The 20,670-nt window shown below is 42.8% G+C and overlaps 1 protein-coding gene across 1 annotated transcript in view; it reads right to left on the reverse strand.

Moving 5' to 3' along the window:
- The window catches only part of GPM6A (glycoprotein M6A), a 247,145-nt gene extending 228,783 nt beyond the window's left edge, over window positions 1–18,362 (reverse strand). The window contains exon 1 of the mRNA XM_052661403.1: window positions 18,281–18,362. Coding sequence (XP_052517363.1) covers window positions 18,281–18,284 — 4 coding nt within the window. The 5' untranslated portion in view covers window positions 18,285–18,362. The remainder of the gene's footprint in view (window positions 1–18,280) is intronic.
- Between the last annotated feature and the right edge of the window lie 2,308 nt (window positions 18,363–20,670).

Raw genomic sequence — 20,670 nt, forward strand, 5'->3', positions numbered from 1 at the left:
TTCTCCTCCTGCCCCCAATCCCTCCCAGCATCAGAGTCTTTTCCAATGAGTCAACTCTTCGCATGAGGCGGGTACAGAGGGCAGTAAACAGTGCCAGGCACAAGAGGAGTGCACACTGAGTCACGGTGGAATGAATGGACTATCACATGACCGCCATCTCTGACTGTTAATGATACCAATACAATGTCTGCGAAGACAGAACGTGTACGTAACAGTGAACAGCCATCTCAAAATGATGGCAAAGCACAGAAACAGACAGTTAAACAGCAAAATTAACAGGACTTAACTTTATACATAGAGAAGCTTCTAAAGTTACGTCTAGGATTATATACATGCATATATACAAGGGACTATTACTCACCCATTAAAAAGAATGAAGTAACGCCATCGTAGCAACATGGATGGATGTAGAGGTTGTCATATTAAGTGAGGTAAGGCAGAGAAGGAGAAACATTATGACATCCCTTACCTGTGGAATCTACAACGAAATCATACGAATGAACTTACTTACCAAAACAGAAAGAGACTCACAGACTCAGAATGCTCTTACGGTTGCTGGGGGCGGGGGGAAGAACATGGGTAAAGGACAGTCAGGGAGTCTGGGAGGGACATGTACACACTGCTGTATTTAAAATGGATAACCACCAAGGAGCTACTGTCCAGCACATGGGACGCAGCTCAGTGTTATGTGGCAGCTTGGCTGGGAGGGGAGTCTGGGGGAGATCAGATACATGTATTTGTATGGCTGAGTCCCTTCGCTGTTCACCTGAAACTATCACAACATTGTTCACTGGCTATACTCCAACATAAAGTAAAAAGTTTTTTAAAAAAAATTTAAAGAAAGATTAGACAACATTGGGACTATTGAGCCATAGTGCCCACTCTAGGCTTCATACCTAAAGCAATCCAACTTCAATGAAGTTTACCCCATGAGGAAATGTTTAGTCTTAAAAGAAAAACCTGCATGATCCAAGACAGAGTTCCCTTCTCATGTAGCCCCAAAACGAACTTCACAGAACCTTAGAACATGGCTTTGCTGCTTGCGCTTCTGTTGTTTTCAGGGCCCGGCTCACTGAAGCCACGATTGATGTGATCAAATCAAAAATATGCAGAAAGCTTACAAACTATCACAGGAAAGAAAGTGAAAGAGTGTTAGTTGCTCAGTCGTGTCCAACTCTTTGCGACCCCATGGACTAGAGCCTGCCAGGCTCCTCTGTCCATGGAATTCTCCAAGCAATACTGGAGTTGATTGCCATTGCCTTCTCCAGGGAATCTTCCCGACCCAGGGATTGAACCTGGTCTCCTGCATCGCAGGCAGATTTACCTCTGAGCCACCAGGGAAGTAGATCACAGGAAAAAATAAGTCAATTAAAAGGGTCAAGTAAATAATTAAAATCATTTCCGACTCAATCATACGTGCTAATGAGATCTTGGGGCAGGATGAATCAACGAAATTTTCAGTTAATCCCAAACCACAATTAATTGCAAGTAAAAAAAAAAAAAAAAAGACTGCTCATTCCTCAGAATGGTGGTTCTGAAAGAACACTGGGAAGGTCTGATTCAGCGCCTGTGCCCGCCCTCTTGGTGGAAGTGCTAATGAGCCACAGAATGGCTACAAGGAAGCCAGGCGGATGGAACAGCAAGTGTCTCCCAGCTGCACCACACAAGGTCTTACCGCTCCTGCTCACGCTGCGCAGCCTCTGCCTTCCGGCACGAAAATCCCCTGTTGATTAGACCCTTCGTTCTGTTTTGTACCTTTCAGATTCACCCTGCACAAGTGTGACTGTGTCAAACCCCTGTTTAAAACCCTCAATGGCTCCATGTTGCTCTCATAATAAAACTGAAATGGACCAACATGACCCTCAGGTCTATGCCACGTGGACCCCATGTCTTCCTCCAGACGCCGCTCCTTCCATGCTATCTTCATACACCAGTCTACTACACGGGGTTCCCCAAAGCCCACAATCTCCCAGGTCCCCACCGTCAGCCTTCATACTTGTCTAGAATTCTCTGCCCCTCCACGACACATTGGCAGGGGGACAGGCATTGAGAAGTGGCCACTGGTCCACGATGCTTGTGTCTGAGTAAGTCTGTCCAATGCAAAACTGAAATAAAATGCCCCCTTGGAGAGACCAGCTAAGACATTGTTCTCCAAGATCACTATCAGTAGCGAAAGAACTAACATTTTCAGCTCCATCTCCCAGAGCATTTGTCTTCAATCCAAACTTGAGTGACTAATAGGGGTTATTTTTTACTGGATCCTGTCAAATATTGATGCCTGAGCTGCAATTATCTACCTGTGTTTCTCCCCCATAGTTCACGAATATCTGATACCACTAACCATGTTTACTTCCACCATCATTATATTTTCAGCTCCTAGAAGACTGCCGGGCACACAGTAGGTACACAGTGTCTTTCAATCAATATTTATTTAGTGAGTAAATGAATGAAGAAACAATATCACAACCCAAACTCTTCAGATATTGATTAATGCCTCTAGAGGTTCAGTTCTTATCAGTTTCTAGCCAATTCTTCAGAAATAGTTAAACTCTTAAACTGCACATGAAAATAATTTTTATTTAGCTAATCAATCATTTGATCTTAGGTTACTGTTTACTTTTATTCAATGAAAAAGATTTATTAGTCAAAGATAAAGTAATATAATTAGAGTCACAGAGTCTTAGTACTTTATTAGTTGTCTATCTGGAAAATGAACTATGCAAAAACCATACTAAATTGATTTCTGTATAAAAGGTGCTGAGGTAATTTAAAATGATTCTGATTCATTCACTGAGGTATTAGAAATAGAAGATGTTTCTTTCCAAAACCATGATAACAGTTGCTTTGAAGCCCTCACATGCACTAAGAATTAAAACAGGCTATTCACATTAGAAAATTCAGTGATTTAGACTTTTTAATTCAGTCATCCAATTTTAATAAATCATCTTAAGATACTTTACACTTCTGCTTTTCACCAGTTTGGGGGTTTTTTACTTAAGTTTCTAACTCATTGTCTGTGGTTTATAATATGATGTCTCTCAAACTAATTTCTTATGTCAAAAACATCCTTTTGTTCACTGCAAGCAATTAAATAAACCAAATGTTATAGTAGGACATTGCAATTCAGAACCAGAGGTATGTACCACACAAACTCAGTAAGTAAAGGTTTACAACAAGGAGCACCAACTATTATAGAGGCTTGACTATGTATAGGTAGAGAGAAGGATAACGTGGTAGTAAGCTCCATTGACCAAATCCTGCCATAAGCCAGGGACGAGGCATTCACATAGAACCCACTGCTTCTTCTCATCATTGTGACCCTACGAGTAATGCAGAACTGCCACAGTGAGAAGCTACAGCTCAGAGAACACCACCACGTTACACCAACTGCATAACCAACAAGCAGAAGTACCTAGATGTACAAAACAAAACAAACAAAAAATGAATGGAATAACATTAGAAAAATAAAACAAATGAACTCCTGCATTCCCTAATACGGCTGGATATGAGGACATTTACATAATGAACCACTGGAGATTACCTGGTTCCTTAAAAATCATTAAATAATCTGCAAACTAAAAGACTAATATGCTAATATATTCATTGAAATCAGTTTTAAATACTTAAAATAATATTTCATTCTTTGGATAAATGATTGATAGACAAATCAAAGAAGCACATTTTTAGAATAATTAGTGACCAAAATTAACCACACCTGAGACAGAAGAATTCTTCAAAGTTAGACTTTCCAATATGACATGACTATAAAATAATCAGAATGTGCTAATAATGGAAATTTCAACCATGAATTGAGAAAATTTTCATATCTTAAATATTCTTACATAATTAAAAAAATCCACATAAAACCAAGTGTTTGTAGTATTTTATTTAGTATTCTCTCTTGAGAGTGCCAAGTGTTATTAAATAAAATAAGCAACTTACTGCAATGCTTTGAATTTAAAATAAACAATAAAAGCCTTATTGTGCTTTAATAATATCTTGGAATGAGGGGTTTAAAATTTGCTTGATGAATGCATTCTATACAAATGGACTTCACATGTTCTGATTTTTAAGATCATCCCTAGACATCTTTGGAGCAATGTCTTAATCTTTACTCTAGCTTATTCCTAATACTATATCCTATCCATAAAAGCCATAGCCAATCAGTTTATCCCTAAGAAAACATATGACTACACTGTGCATTGGTTTTGAAAAATAAGCACCAAGGGCTTCCCTGATAGGTCAGTTGGTATATAATTCACCTGCAGTGCAGGAGACTCCAATTCGATTCCTGTGCTGGGAAGATCCGATGGGGAAGGGACAGGCTACCCACTATAGTATTCTGGCCTGGAGAATTCCATGGACTACAGCCCATGGGGTTGCAAAGAGTCAGACACGACTGAGCAACTTTGACTTTCACTTTCTTTCATCCACAGTTTCTTGTATGATAGACTTAAAAAAATTACGACTAAAGACTTAGTAAGACAAACTTACTTTCACAGTTTCATTTACGTGTGTGTATGTACACACTCACGTATGTTTATATGTATTGAGTATTACCTCCTAGTCTGACATTGTTAAATCATTTTAACATGTTGTTGCTGTTTAGTCATTCAGTCCTGTCTGACTCTTCTGCGACCCCATGGACTGTAGCCTGCCAGGTTCCTTTATCCGTGGATTTCCCAGTCAAGAACACTGGAGTGAGCTGCCATTTCCTTCTCCAGGGGATCTTCCTAACCAGGGATCAAACCCGTGTCTCCTGCATTGGCAGGCAAATTCTTTACCACTGAGCCACCAGGAAAGCCCTTTATTTTAATAAATTGCGTCATTTATTCTTCTGAACTTCAGGTAGTCCAGGGTGTTATTATTGTGTCTACAAATATCAAATAAAATAACTAACTGAAGCTCAGGGAGTTCAGATCACCTTTCAAAGCAGTGACTCCAGGAACTGAAAACAGACTTCTCTAAATTAAAAAATGCAAAAAAGTGCCATGAATTTGCCACGAAAGTTTATTTATTCAGATTCACTTAGAAATTAATGAATTGGAGAATACAAAATTCTATTCAAGTTGATTTCAAAAGTAAAATAACATAACCTTTTTTTCTCACCATTAACCCATTTGGGAGAAGTTTAAACTTTATATGCCTCTAAAAGAGTCCTTATGTTGGGAGAAATTACAAATATATATGACTTGTAAAAAAAGAAAAAAAATTCTCTATTCATATTTTATATCATAGTAGAATTTAATACCAAAAATTAATTACTCACCTAGAAAAATAAAATAATTATAGCTCTTCTCAAGATAGCACGGTCAAGTGCAAAATGTCCTGAGTCTTTGTTGAAAATAAAACCTGAGTATCTGCTGTCATTGTAGCAAGTTCAATGAACTTCTTGTTATTGCTGGATATGTTTGTCTTTGTAACCCAAGCAATGGTATCCAACAACTTGGCACTTAATCATTTTAAAATTAAAAGATTAAGTCCACTGAAAGCCTAATTATGAAAGCTGGAAGAAAAAAATAGGGGAAAAAAGGAGTGCAAATAATTTCAAGCTTAGTACACAAATAAACCTTGGAAAGGAATGCTTAATTAACTCTATGGTGGTGTTCTCCAAGAAAAGAATATATTCATTTTCCCTAGGAAATTAAACTTTTCTGTAGTTAGATATTCAAAGACTAAAGAAACTTAATTGAGATTCTTAAAAGATAGTAAGCAGGACTTGTTGCTATGACTCCAACAACCAGCATGCAGCTTAATCAGCACCCATGGCAATCACTGAGAGGAAATGGCTATTTCAGTTCTTAGTTTTCCTTCTAAAGATGCAGGGATCAAAACTGAAATTTGACCTAGAAGCTGTCATGGTTCTAAAGCTGCATGACAAAAGGTTTGGCAAGTGTTAATAAGAATAGGAAAACAACAACCAACAAAGCAGTCAGATTTCTCAAACCTTCAAGACAGTAAAGTGCAGCAGACCAGCCAAGAGCCTAACAGCCAAAGATTATACCCAATGTGCCGTGATGGGCATGCTCACTGCTCTAATCTGTTGTCAGTGATCAAAGACGAGATGTTTTCTCATACCGAACACCCAGTAAATAAACAGTGAGCTACAGCCACTGGGACGGAAGAAGCAAGCCAGTGACCAAGAAAACAGAAGGACCGGCTGGACCTGAGAGCAAACAGCTACTTGCACCTCGATTCTGCCGTCTGCGCAAGAACTGAAGGATCAGGGTCAAATCTGCTGGTGCTGCTGAGCAGTCAGAGGTAGAAACACACTGCCTGAACACACCTGCACCCAGAGCTTTGCCCACATGGAGCTCCACGTATGGAGAAAGCCGCAGTGGAAAATGACAAGACATCCTTACAGATACCCAATTAGTCTTTGGAAATTCACCTATCCAGAAGTCTTTAATTATATAGTGTTTCATTTTAACTATGTTGCTTTGGGTCAGTCCCTTACACAGAAGATGGGAGAGAACTGAATGAATCTGTCAACCTCAAGGATACAGTCTTCTTCAAAGATTCAAAGGGAGGGGATATATGTACATCTGTGGCTGATTCACTTTGCTGTGCAGTAGGGACTAATACAACATTGTAAAGCAACATTACATCAACAAAAATTAATTAAAAATGAAATTAATAACATTTTAAAATAATAAAAAAGATGCATCATTTTGAACTTTAAAAGCCAAAGTAAAGCAAAAAAAAAAAAAAGAGGATAAAACAGAGTGGCAAAAAAAAAAAAAGAAAGGAAATAGAAAAAAGGCCCAGAATTAGGGCAGCCTACAGGTCAAAATGTGAAACTTAAGGTGTTAAGAAAAAGGATATTTCTTCTCTGTCCTTCATCTCATATCATGCACAGTAAGTATAAAGACATGAAAAAAGGAGACAATATTGCATAATGCTAAATAATTAGGGATTTAAAAAACTATTAAATCCTCTCATTATCATTACTTAACTATATCACATTCTTTGGTATCAAAAGTTTCAAGTTTTTAATTTTCAATTTAATTTGAATAGCATAATTGTCCACTAAGTTATAATCTGTAATTAAACACATTGAATTATTTCATTCATAATTAATTGGATGTCCTAACATCCCTGAGTCAAATTTTTATAAATGTCTGATTATATCACACAGTCAATGGGAAATTGGATCTTAAGAGCTTGTTTTAAGGTTCTATTTTTGGGGGAGGGAATCCAACTGCATACTCTTAGTAAAACACTCTTTCATCCGGAAAGTTTGCCATCTTGCACAGTTTCTAGGGAGGACCACCTGGGTAGCAGGAACTAAGACAGCCTTCCTCTGGACAGGTAGATCCACACAGCAATCCTGAATCCCTTGGGCTGACCTAAGTCATGCCAGATCATCCTCATACTTATTGATGTGGGATATATGAAGTTTAGTTCATTGGCAATTGCCTGAATTGAGAATATTTTCAGTTTGTTTATGTTTGTTCTTGATAAGCTTCGTTCTCTCTCTCATCAGAACACCACCTTCCGGTTGGTATTCTAACAGAAAATTTCTCTTCTCATTATCTCTTCTGATTCCTTCCTTTCTGCTACATCTGTAACTAAATCTGATAATTTCCCTATCGCTCCCTGGCTGAAAGGCTACAGTTGCATGCTCTTGCATTAGAACCATTTTCTCAATCCTTATATGAAGACTTCCACCTATGCTGCAGTGATCCAGGCTCTTGGACAAAAGAACATTTGCAAAAGGGTGCTTGGGGTTCTGGGCTGTGACTGAATGGAAGAAGAGTAATGATGCTTACGCTAAAGCTGAAGCTCCAATACTTTGGGCACCTGATGCAAAGAATCAACTCCCTGGAAAAGACACTGATGCTTGGGAAAGACTGAAGGCAAAAGGAGAAGGGGGCAGCAGAGGATGAGATGGTTAAATAACATCACCTGACTCAAGAGACACAAATTTGAGCAAACTCCTGGAGATAGTGGAGGACAGAGGAGCCTGGTGTGCTACAGTCCATGAGGTCACAAAGAGTCAGACACAACTTAGCGACTCAATGACAATGATGGGCTAGCGCAGAGGGAAATCAAATGAGGTAGCCAGGGCTCAGAGGACAATGAGTGGGTTTAGAGGTGGAGTACCAGAGTGAGGGGCAGAGGGTGAGATGCTGTGACCAGCAGACCCTGCTTCGCCCACTGCCGGGCACCACTGTCAGGTGTTCTCCATGATCGGAAGCCCTCAGGGGCACAATGGGAATCACACCCTCCGGAGTCGTGCATTGTTACTGATGCTGTAGCAAGACTGGCTTTAATTTAGACACTCAGCAAATCCCACTTAACAACAAAATCCCGGCGTGAGTTATGAGAACCTGTGTGTGTCAAGGGAGGGTGGGGAGGGTGGAAATGACTAATCTCGAAAGGGTTGAAAACACTCATGAGATCTTGGGGGACATCACAGAGGAGCTGACGACGTGTTCTACAAAGGAACAGGAGTGGCAGGAAGTCAGTCAGCTGCAGCGGTCAATCAGAAAGCGAAGCAGACAAATACCCTGAACATCAAAGAGGCAGACTTCCGTGAGGGTGGCACCCCACGTCCCAGTCCAGAGGTCATGGGGGGAGGTGGAAAAATTCACAGCAGAGAGCCGGAGCGGGGAAGCAGACTCGGGTGGGCCCCGAGCACGCTCAGCCCACCTCCTGGGCTCTGGCCACACCTCCGCCCCTCCGTCTGACAGAATCGCACACGCCCAGACTCCCTTCACGGTCCTGCACCCAGAGAGCCTCCCTGGGTGAATGCAGCCTGCGCGGGTCTCCCCCATCCTGGGCCGACGGCTTCCGCAATCGTTACATGACTCTACATCTCCGGCACCTAATCTTCTCAAATTCTCGGACGGTTTCCTACGCATGTGATTTTTGTGTCTCCCAATTGATGTGCAAGTACTTTTGAAGCAGAAATGAGAATCTGGGCTTTATGCACCTTTCGCTGTCAAGATGTGTAGAAAGGTGAGCGTGCTTGGTCCAATCAATATTAAAACACACTTAAGAGGCTGCTTGTGTTGGAAGGAGTAGTCTTTTTAGTTTTTTTACTTTCTTAAATTTTTTCAGCTTTGCTGAGGTATAATTGACAAAGTTGTATATATGTGTGTGTGTGTGTGTGTGTGTGTGTGTGTGTGTGTGTGTGTATTTAGCATGGTGATATAGATAAACATTGTGAATGATGACCATGATTAAGTTAATTAACACATCCATCACCTCACAAAGTTACCTCTTTTTCCATGCTGACAAGCCTAAGATCTACTCTCTAGTAACTTCAAGTATATAATATAGAGCATTATTTTACTATGGAAGTGTTGGTGGCCTTAGGTACAATGATTCTGTGATAATGATGATTTTAATACGAGACAATGAGGTTGTTGTTGTGGTTCAGTTGCCAAATCACGTCCAACTCTTTCCAACTCCATGGACTGCAGCACTCCAGGCTTCCCTGTCCCTCACCATCTCCCAGAGTTTGCCCAAGTCCATGTCCATTGAATCGGTGATGCCATCCAACCATCTCATCCTCTGTCACCTCCTTCTCCTCCTGCCCTCAATCTCTCCCAGCATCAGGGTCTTTTCCAAAGAGTCAGCTGTTCGCATCAGGTGGCCAAGGTATTGGAGCTTAAGCTTCAGCATCAGTCTTTCTAATGAATATTCAGGGTAGATTTCCTTTAAGATGGACTGGGTTGATCTCCTTGCAGTCCAGGGGACTCTAGCACCGCAGTTGGAAAGCATCAACTCTTTGTCACTCAGCCTTCTTTATGGTCCAGCTCTCACATCCGTACATGACTTCGAGAAAAAGACCATAGCCTAGACTATACAGAGCTTTGTCAGCAAAGTGATGTCTTTGCTTTTTAATACACTGTCTAGGTTTGTCATAGCTTTCCTGCCAAAAAGCAATCTTCTGATTTTCACTGGTATTTTTAAATTGTTTACCTCCTTTGAGTTTAGTTATCGCTTTACTTACCTCCCAGTTAAACAGGATGTATGTATCATGTTATATAAAAGGAATTTTATTAAGGTAATGCTGAGAAATGGTTGAAACTAAATAATAACACTCAGTAGTGATCTCTACTTCATTTATACCTAAGGAACCAATTACTTTAAAATTGTGCACTTATATAAAATAGTTGCTCTGGATTTTTCTTTAGAGACTTCTCACCCTGAGTTTAATTTCTCATCTATTAACAAACAAAATTATATTCTTCTTTGTAAATTTTTCTTTTGGAAGGAAAGAATCTATCAAACAGTAACAATAATGGACCTTTGTCACACATATATGTAGTATCTCATTATGAATTTTTGTTCTTTTTGTACTATTTCATAGAAAACCTGAAGCAGGACTGCAGAAAACCCCCTTAGTATCCAACGTTCGTTATTTGGGCTTCAAACTTAGACTGAAGTAGACAGCTGACTTATCTCAATTACAGAAAATGTCCATTAAAATAAATACATTACTGTGTATCATTAGATTGGCCAAACAGTGCATTCATGTTTTTCCATAAGATGGTTAAGCATACAATGCATGAGAGATGATAGCAGGAGGTGAAGCTGGAGAGGACCAGTGGGGCAAGAAGAATCATGCTGGCATGGATTGTTTGGATCATCACGTGGGTGATTTGGGAGGAGACCAAGGAGGGGAGGTGACTGGCAGTGGGAAAACTACCCACATCCAGGCTGGAGCAGGTGAGGACACAGGACGAGACAGTGTGGGCATTCAGATGTGTAATGACATCCGCTCAACAAGACCAGGCATGTTGGAGTCATCAAGAAAAACAAAGAGAAGGAAGAGGGCAAAGGAAGAGAGGAGGGAGCCAGCCAGACTCAGGAAGGAGAATTCCATTTTGCAGGCATTGAGACTGCAAGCAGCGGCTTGGGGGGACATAGCTGACCCTTGAGCACATGGAGCCAGATTTATGTGCACATAAGTAACGCTTGACAGAGAAGGCAATGGCACCCCACTCCAGCACTCCTGCCTGGAAAATCCCACAGACGGAGGAGCCTGGTGGGCTGCAGTCCATGGGGTCGCTGAGGGTCAGACACAACTGAGCGACTTCACTTTCACTTTTCACTTTCATGCACTGGAGAAGGAAATGGCAACCCACTCCAGTGTTCTTGCTTGGAGAATCCCAGGGACGGGGGAGCCTGGTGCGCTGTCGTCTATGGGGTCACACAGAGTCGGACACGACTGAAGCGACTTAGCAGTAGCAGCAGCAGCAAGTAACACTTGAAATCCTGAGACAGGAAATCGTCAGTTATTTTCTGGGGGAGAGTTACCGTAAACTGGAGAGCACCGTCCCATCAACAGGCTAAGATGTGCCTGGTAGGATGGACAGAGGAGCTCAAGAGAGACTTAGGCTAAGTCTCAGCAAGGCCCAGGTGAGGAAAGGCAGCAGCATGGGCTCAGCGAGCTTGATGGGGGACGGAAGCTTCTGGAAGAGCTAGTTCTCCAGGCTTCATCCTCAACACTGGTTGAACCTCATGTGAGAACTGCAGGTCCACCTCTCAAGCCCAAACTTTCTCATCTCAAATCTTGGCAGTGGGACCCACAGACCGGTACTTAGCACATTCTCCAAGTTACTCTACTCAGACAATAGCCTCAGAGGCTCTGGAACAAGATGTCTTACAGCAACAGCCAGAGATAGTGATTTTGCTATCATTATATAGTTCGGGTTATCTCAAATATTATAGAGAAAGTAGTGAGTGACCATTCTGACAGGTTGTCTTAACAAACTAAAGAAGAATTTAATTCCATGTCATCGTACCTTCTGAATTCCTCAGGCATTCTTCCAGTCCTATCGGTTATACAGGTCAGGCCTTTATCTCCTGTTGAGATGTAGTTCTGTCTGTCTGCCATGTCATTAGTGCTGGGGACAGAGTATGTGGCTTCAGATTATCTATCCTCATTCCCTCACCTCTTGTCAAACAGTCGAAAATAGAATGACCTCAAATCAGTCAGGTTGCAACCATCAGAATCTAATTCTTTTTTAAGGCCTCTAAGTTTCTAGGTTGAAACTAATTCTGTCCTTGACTTTAAACCCATCTCCTTTACCCTATTTTTTCTTTGTTTTTCAATCATCTAAGGAGAAAGACCTATATTTTTGTAACCATAAATGTCAGCTCTCTTTCCAATTAAAAATAGTAAAATGAGACTTACACTTAAAGTCTTAATAAACTGACAGTTACATATTTAATTTAGAAACGTATCTTTCAAAAAAAAGCGATAGTTAAGACTATACTTATTTTTAGTTGCACCATACCAACTGAGTATTTCATACAGTCAACACATTCTTGAAAAATACAGCAACCTTCTGAACTGTTCACTACAAAACATTTAGTTTAGTGTGACAAGAAGATACTGAATAAAGGATTTATACATTTCAATTTATGGCAAACTCCAACTTAAGTAAAATAAACAGTAATTTACAATAGCCTTAGAAACTTCAAATTGAAATTAAAATAAAGAAATGCCAGCTGATTATATTTGAAATTATTCTGAGTAGAGCTTACCCCAGCACTTCACTAACACACTTCCACCCAGGCATGAATTTCCACACTCAAATGTTTTCCTGTGAAACTAGTGTGACTATCTGGATGTCTTTACAGCTCTCACAAAAGCATCGATCCTTTATCATATGTGATTCAGAAATTTGCTGTATGACACAGGGAACTCAAACCTGGTGCTCTTGTGACAGTCTGATGTGGTGGGAAGTGGGAGGGAGATTCAAGAGGGAGGGGGTATATGTACACCTATTGCCGATTCATGCTCTCGGGTCCTTCTGTCCTTGAACTGGCATGCTCCTCCCTTGACTCTGACTATGCCCAGTGATTTCTGTGAGCATTAGCATGTAGCGGAAGTGGTGCTCTAGAACCTACGATGTTCTAGCAAGTCTTGCAGCTTACAGAGGTCTTGCAGCTTCTGCCTAGGTTTGTTCTTGGAACACTCTTCCAGGGATGTACCCCCTTGGAACCCAGCCACCATGCTGCCTAAAGTCCAAGCCACTTGCAGGCAGCCCTACCTGAACTCCCAACCAGTAGCCAGCATCCACCGTCAGCTACAGGTGGGAGCCGCTTTAAGCGACCAGCCCAATCAAGTCTTCAGATGCCTGACCCTCAGCATATACTGAATTGCAAGGCAGGAGACCTCAAATAAGAATTGCTCAGCAGTAAAGTCCACAGAACCACAGAGATAATAACAAATTGTTTTAATTCACTAGTTATAAGGATACATGGTATGCAGCAAAGATAACCAAAATATTAGTTTATCTTTCTTTGCTCAGGATCAAACTTTGATAATTTTCTAGGGAGAAGGCGATGGCACCCCACTCCAGTACTCTTGCCTGGAAAATCCCATGGACAGAGAAGCCTGGTAGGCTGCAGTCCATGGGGTCGCTAAGAGTTGGATACAACTGAGCGACTTCACTTTCACTTTTCACTTTCATGCATTGGAGACGGAAATGGCAACCCACTCCAGTGTTCTTGCCTCCCAGGGACGGGGGAGCCTGGTGGGCTTTTGTCTGTGGGGTCACACAGAGTTGGACAAGACTGAAGTGACTTAGCAGCAGCAGCAGCAGCAGGCCATATAACATACTAGCGGGCTTCCCAGGTAGTTCAGTTCAGCTCAGCCCAGTCACTCAGTTGTGTCCAACTCTTTGTGACCCCGTGGACTGCAGCACACCAGGCCTCCCTGTCCATCACCAGCTTCCAGAGTTTACTCAAACCCATGTCCATTGAGTCAGTGATGCCATCCAACCATCTCATCCTCTGTCGTCCCCTTCTCCTCCCACCTCAATCTTTCCCAGCATCAGGGTCTTTTCCAGTGAGTCAGTTCTTCACATCAGATGGCCAAAGTACTGGAGTCCCAGGCGGCACTAGTGGTAAAGAACACACCTGTCAATGCAGGAGACATAAGAGAGACAGGTTCAATCCCTGGGTTGGGAAGATCCCCTGGAGGAGGGCAGGGCAACCCACTCCAGAATTCCTGCCAGGGAAATCCCATGGACAGAGGAGCCTACAGTCCTCTGGGCTCCTCTGGTGGGCTACAGTCCATAGGGTCGCAAAGAGTTGGACATGACTGAAGTGACTTAGCACAGCAAAGCATGTAATATACTAGAGGCCAACTGACCCTTAAAAAGTTTCAACTAGTCGTTTACCATCTTTAAAATATTCTTGGTTTGTTTCATGAAAATAGCTCAAGCTTAACTTTTTACATGTTTTTATTAATTATTACTAACTATTATTAAATCAAGATCTGAGCTACACAAATGTATAGAATCATGAACGACACTTCATCAAACAAAAAAGAAAACAGGATCCCTAACGTCTGCATAATCCACCTAAAGATTATCATTTGCTTCTCCAACTTCAAATACTGCCTCTCTGTACCTTGTCCATAACTACCTCTAGGGGGTCATACTTTCCCGAAGGAAAAAAGTATGAATTCGAGATGATACCACATGTCATTATTCTTGGCTTAAATTTGCAAATAATTTTCAGATCCTTAACCAAGATCCTTTTTACTGAAACCAAATGACATCAAAATATTTTCGTCTGATATCGCCTCTTGTCAAAATTTGTGGACTCCTAGATCTAACACTGAAAGTTAAAGATGTCACACTTCACTGTTCTAATTTCAGGGCACTGATACATGTTATGTGGTTGATATTTCTCTTCCTGCAGATAGTGTTTATCCTCCTTCCCTTTCCCTCAACCAGCCCTCCACATACCTGTTCACCTCCAAACAGGTAATTTATTACATGGATTTACTGCTCACCAAAGGTTGGTGACCTTCTAACCTTTATTTTCCTTCTTATTCTTGTGCTCTGATTAATTTCTCACTGTATGTTTCCAATTTACTAACATATGTGTTAACATGTTTAGCCATCACCATTTAATTAACATCTCAAAAATAAAATTGATCTTCTGTCCAAAGCATCTGGAAAATAAACAATCTGTTTTATTCTTTAAAAACTCTATCAAGGGATCGACTATATCCCCACTCCTCAAGGTTTCAAATCTCCAGAAAATGCTTCTTATTCATTCTCCTCTTTATCACTTAATTTCCTAATTTTAGACCTTTAATTAGAAATATCATTCATCCATCTTTCTTTCTCCATTTCCATCAGTGCTACTATTTCACCACAACTGAACTAGACATGGACCATAACACTTCAGGGTTACTGTGACAACTGGTTCTGCCCTAATTTATCCTTTATCTTAAAGAACACTGCTCAATTTCTCTTCCTCAAACACTAATTTCACTACAATTCCTCTCTACTCAAGAATATTCCATGATTTCCTCTTTCCTATTATATACATTCTAAATTCCTCAGGTTGCTTTTGAAGGCTATCCAAAATCAAGTCTCATCCTGCCAATCCACTCTGTCAATCGTGTCTTACTGCTCCATGAAATTCTTTCAGCTCTGCTCAGGGATCCGTTACTCTTTGCGGAATACCTGTCTCCTCCCCAAATCCTTCACATCCCTTCAAGCATCACCAGGTTTAGAGCCACTCCCTCCATGAAACTTTCCATAATATCTTCTGTGTAATGTTCAACACCACTTTTTAAATACAACAAGGAACACTGAGTGATGCAGTGAGAGGAGAAATTTAAAATATTCCCCCACCTGTCTCACACCAGAGCCTGCAATTTCATAATTAGTGACTGTGCAGGTTCAAGTCAACCTTGTAGCTAAGAAACAAATATTCTTACCAATGAGTCAGTCCCATACTTTTTCCATATGAAATATTTCATCATATCTTTTGTGCAGAGCAAAACTTGGGGGCAGAGAGGAAGCCCACTGCATACCTTGATAAGCTGAAGGCATCACTGAGAAAATAAAATAAAAGGAGGAAGCAAGGGATACTAAACCTCAATTTGCCTGCTTAGCAAATAACGTGGGTTTTTTTTTTTTGAGAAATAGCCTTGTGCATTATACATATGATAACTATCAATTATTCAGAATATTTTGATTAACCAATTACTTTCATTCTTCCATGATGCTAGAGCATGGATTTCTTCTTCTGAGTCAAGCAAGAATTGATGGCTATATTCACCCCCACAGCACCATCTTCCTTTCGTGAAATGATACATTTCAGTTGTCATGACACCAGGAAAAGATGGACTTACCCTGCTGGCACAGTCAGGCATTCAGCTACACTGCCTTCCCCCTTATCCTAGCAATTTGGACTCCAGTGCTAAATCCTCACCCCCCTACTACCTCTAAATAAAAGAAGTGCAAAGTAATGAAGTTCTGTGCTTTTCACAAGTGACTTAAAAGATGAGGAGAAAGATGACCTTAAGTGACCAAGTGTTTTCTCTCTCGTTTCTGGACAGATTTCCTTCCTTCCTTCTCTCACGCTGCCCGCCCCTCCTTCCAGGGCTTTTGCTATGTGTGGACTGCGCATCTGGGTCTCTGTCCTGAGCTCTGGCCTCAGACCCTCATTTCCAGACCACCCATTCGTCCTTTCTTCTACCGCCCAGCCCGCTGGGTTTTCACCGGCTTCCTCAACCCACTCTTTGCTACTAGCCATCTGACAGCTCTATGAGCTTTTAGTGACCTCAATCACAATAAGAAAGTGCAGTCCATTTATGGCAGAAAAAGGAACAGACAAATTTCAGCTGTCAGTTTACAGGTAGGATAGAGAAGTTCTAAGAGTCAGAGGCTAAACTCAGTCTGATCAGAGGGTTCAGGGGCTAACCTCACCTCCTCTCCAGGAGAACACTCTGCTGTAACCTGAGATCCTGTCCAATTTGTTGAGGTAAAAGCCAAGACCTACCTTCTTCATTATAGTTTGGAAATGCAAGCTGGGGAAATAATTAACTTCAAAATTATGTGCACCTTACCCTTGGATAGATAGTCCACTCAAGCTTAAGGTCACTCTTCCTGGAGACTTTATGCAGTATACAAAATAGCATCTTAAATGCTTTCAGTGAAGTGAATAGATCACTTCACTGAAAGTCAATTATGCTGGGTTTTCCCATTTATGAGAGCTTTTCCTCTCTATGTGTTATTCTAACAAGAGTTTATATGACCATGTACAACAAAAGAAAGAGCCTGAAACTCATTCTGCCATGCTTGGGGGAAAAAGTGTTTTATCTTTCCCTTTTAAATGGAACATTTTCCTTCTGTTTCAGAAAACTTTTTAAAGACAGCTCATGCTGCAGATCATTTACAAGACTAGTTTTATTCACAGGCCCTTAAAAAGAGGACTTTTTAAACGTTTCCAGAGTCACGCAACAGAGTATGAATGTCTTGACCACAGTTAACATTCATAGGCAAAAACGTCCTCAGCTTTCTCTGTCCTCCTTTCTTCCAAGTTGGCCAACGTCTATAAACTCCACCGATTAGCAGTCAGAGCACCCCTACCCCTCGAGCCTGTGGGAACTTAGGAATGTCCACCCGAGCACGTCAATCCCCAAGGCCTCCTTCACTCTGGAAGAAAGCCCTCACAACAAAGGACAAGGGAGAGGCCGGGGGAGGGGCGTAATGGACTTGGCCGAGAAGAAACGAGAACGCAGGCACTGAAGGGTCAGTCCGGGCTGCCCGCCGATCCCTAATCAGCACGAAAAGCGGCCGCGCCGGCGGCTCCTTGGACCGCGCCTGCGGGAAGCGTGGTTCCAGCCCTCCGCCCCCGCGCGCGGCTCCGAGCTCTTCTCCCGGGACGCCACCTCCTGCGGCACCGGTCCCCGCACCGGGTTCCCCGACCCCAGCCACTCACACCCAGGTGCCGCCCCTATACTCCAAAGCGGAAGCGGGGCCGGGGGGCAGTCGGTCTAGAAACTTGAGCGGAGCGGCGCGCGCGCACCCCAGCGCCCTGGGACCTGGACCGGGTCGCACCCCGCTCCCACTGGCCCGTCTCACCCCGAGGCAGGTCAGCCTTCAGCCTTAACTTGCAGCCTTTTGCGCAACGATGGCACTCGGTGGAGGCGGAGGCTGGAAAGTGTCCCTCCTCGCCCTGCCCCGGCGCCTTACCGCACGCAGACCGCTGCGAGTGGAAGTTGCGCGAAGTCCCCACTCCCCGCGCCCCGTCTCAGCTGGCTCCTGGGGCGCACGTGGGGACAGCCCCCCAGCCTCGAACTCTGCGCCCCCCGTGACGCCCACGCGCGGCGACCCCCTCTGGACCGCGGTCCTCCCCCGGCGCCCACCTCCCGCCGCCGCCTGGCTCCCGGAGAAAAGTCCACAGGCTGTTGGGGGGAGGTGTGCAATCCCAGGCCGGCCGGCCGACACCCGCTTTCTTCCCGAGGCCGAGCCCCGGGGCGCCCCGCGGGCTGCACACTCACCCATGGCGCCGGGTCCCGCTGCCCCGCGGCCCCTCCAAGCGCTGGCGGCCGACGCAGCGCGGGCCCGAGAGCTCCGCGCGCCTCTCCTGCTCCGCGCCGCGCGAGTGACAGCCTCGCCCCTCCCAGCGGAGCCGGCTGCCGGGGCTCCTGGCACCCGGCGGCCGCGCAGACCCCTCCCTCTTCCCACCTGCTCGGCGGACAACTGGCTGTGGCCTCGCGGTTCCCGCCGCTCCCCTCCCCGGCCCCCTTTCCCGCCCTGATCACGTCCACTTGGCCGGCCGCTTGCAAACACCTCCCCCTGGAATACGGTGAATCCACATTACACGCTCGCCCCGTCTCAGGGCACACGGATGACCTGGTAGCCAAGATCATAACCTGTAACCTGGAAACCCTAACCAGGAAAGCTGATTCCAGAGGAGTTTGATAGGATGATTTCCCTAAAAATCTTCTCTTGCTTTCAATGTACTAGTTTTTCCCTTAATAACAATGTTAAGGTAACAGAAAGAGAAAATTCTCCCATGAATTTATATCTCTCTTCTTTCTTCTATGTTACATATGTTCGTTTCTATAACCTGGCAAGGCTGTAACGTCCCTCCCCGCCACACACACATCACAATATGCAAAAGTCACCTGGAAAATAAATGACTCCGTGCAAGGAGCAGTAGATGCTGCTAGAAAAGCACTGGGCTTGCCAACTGGGAGGACGAGGTGGTGATTCCTGCTCTACCACTAACACAAGGGGACTCAGTTTCCTAATTTGTAAAATGAAAGATCTGGAAAAAGTGATCTCTAAGGTCCCTTCAAGCTAAAAAAAAAAAAGAAATTATATAATTCTTTGGGTTTATTGGCCTAGTTCTTACAGGATTCATCCTGGAGAGTTATTTCAGTAAGTCAGTCCCCGAAGTGTCTTAAGCTACTTTTTCATACAGGACACACCCTAAAATACACAAATCTATGCCATAAACAGTAGAAGAATGAAATAAAGTGCATGGTTACTAACGTCCAGGAACATTGCTAAATAATGGAGAAGACAATATGAAAAATAATTAAGAGCATGTTTGGCAGAAAAACATGAAGAAATGCTGAGCACATCATTGGCATGGCACAGAAACGTTTGCACAGCTATTCTTCACGTAATGGAAGAGACACACTCCTGGAAGGATATTGCAAATGCGTTTCAGTTAAATGGAAATAGAAAGTTGTTCTTATGGGTGGGGAAAGGAAGTAGTTGATAAAAGTGTTCAATATCCCATTGAGAAATGCATCACCCTTCTGGAAACTGACTAACATGAGCTGTGACTGCAGCAAAGAATAAACTTATACCGGATCCAAGAAAGATAAATGATGAATGTTTGGAGATTAATTCATAAGCACAGCTTTTGGGGACAACCATGATGGTGTGGTCACTCAGCTAGAGCCAGACATCCTGGAATGTGAAGTCAAGAGGGCCTTAGGAAGCATCACTATGAACAAAGCTAGTGAAGGTTATGGAATTCCAGTTGAGCTATTTCACATCCTAAAAGATGATGCTGTTAAAGTGCTGCACTCAATATGCCAGCAAATTTGGAAAACTCAGCAGTGGCCACAGGACTGGAAAAGGTCAGTTTTCATTTTAATCCCAAAGATAGGCAATGCCAAAGAATGTTCCAACTACCACACAATTGCACTCATTTCACATGTTAGCAAGATAATGGTCAAAATCCTTCAAGATAGCCTTCAACATTACATGAAACGAGAACTTCCAGATATACAAGCTGGATTTAGAAAAGGCAGAGAAACCAGAGGTCAAATTGCCAACAATTGTTGGATCATAGAAAAAGCAAGAGAAATCTAGAAAAACATTGATTTTTGCCTCATTGACTACACTAAAGCATTTAACTGTGTGGATTCTCCATGACAAACTGTGGAAAATTCTTAAGGAGATGAGAATACCAGGCCACCTGACCAGCCTCCTGAGAAACCTGTATGCAGGTAAAGAATCAACAATTAGAACCGGACATGGAACAATGGACAGGTACCAAATTGGGAAAGGAGTAAGTCAAGGCTGTATATTGTACAGAGTACATCATGTGAAATGCCAGGCTAGATAAACCACAAGCTGGAATCAAGATTGCCAGGAGAAATATCAATAACCTCAGATATGCAGATGACACCATCCTAGTGGCAGAAAACAAAGAGGAACTAAAGAGCCTCTTGATGAAGGTGAAAGAAGAGAGTGAAAACGTTGGCTTAAAACTCAAGATTCAAAAAACTAAGATCCTGGCATCTGATCTCATCACTTTATGGCAAATAAATGGGGAAAAAATGGAAACAGTGGTAGACTTCATTTCCCTGGGCTCCAAAATCACTGTGGATGGTGACTGCAGGCATGAAATTAAAAGACACTTGCT

Source organism: Budorcas taxicolor, chromosome 24 (genome assembly GCF_023091745.1).
Source record: "Budorcas taxicolor isolate Tak-1 chromosome 24, Takin1.1, whole genome shotgun sequence".
In the NCBI taxonomy this organism is placed as follows: domain Eukaryota; kingdom Metazoa; phylum Chordata; class Mammalia; order Artiodactyla; family Bovidae; genus Budorcas; species Budorcas taxicolor.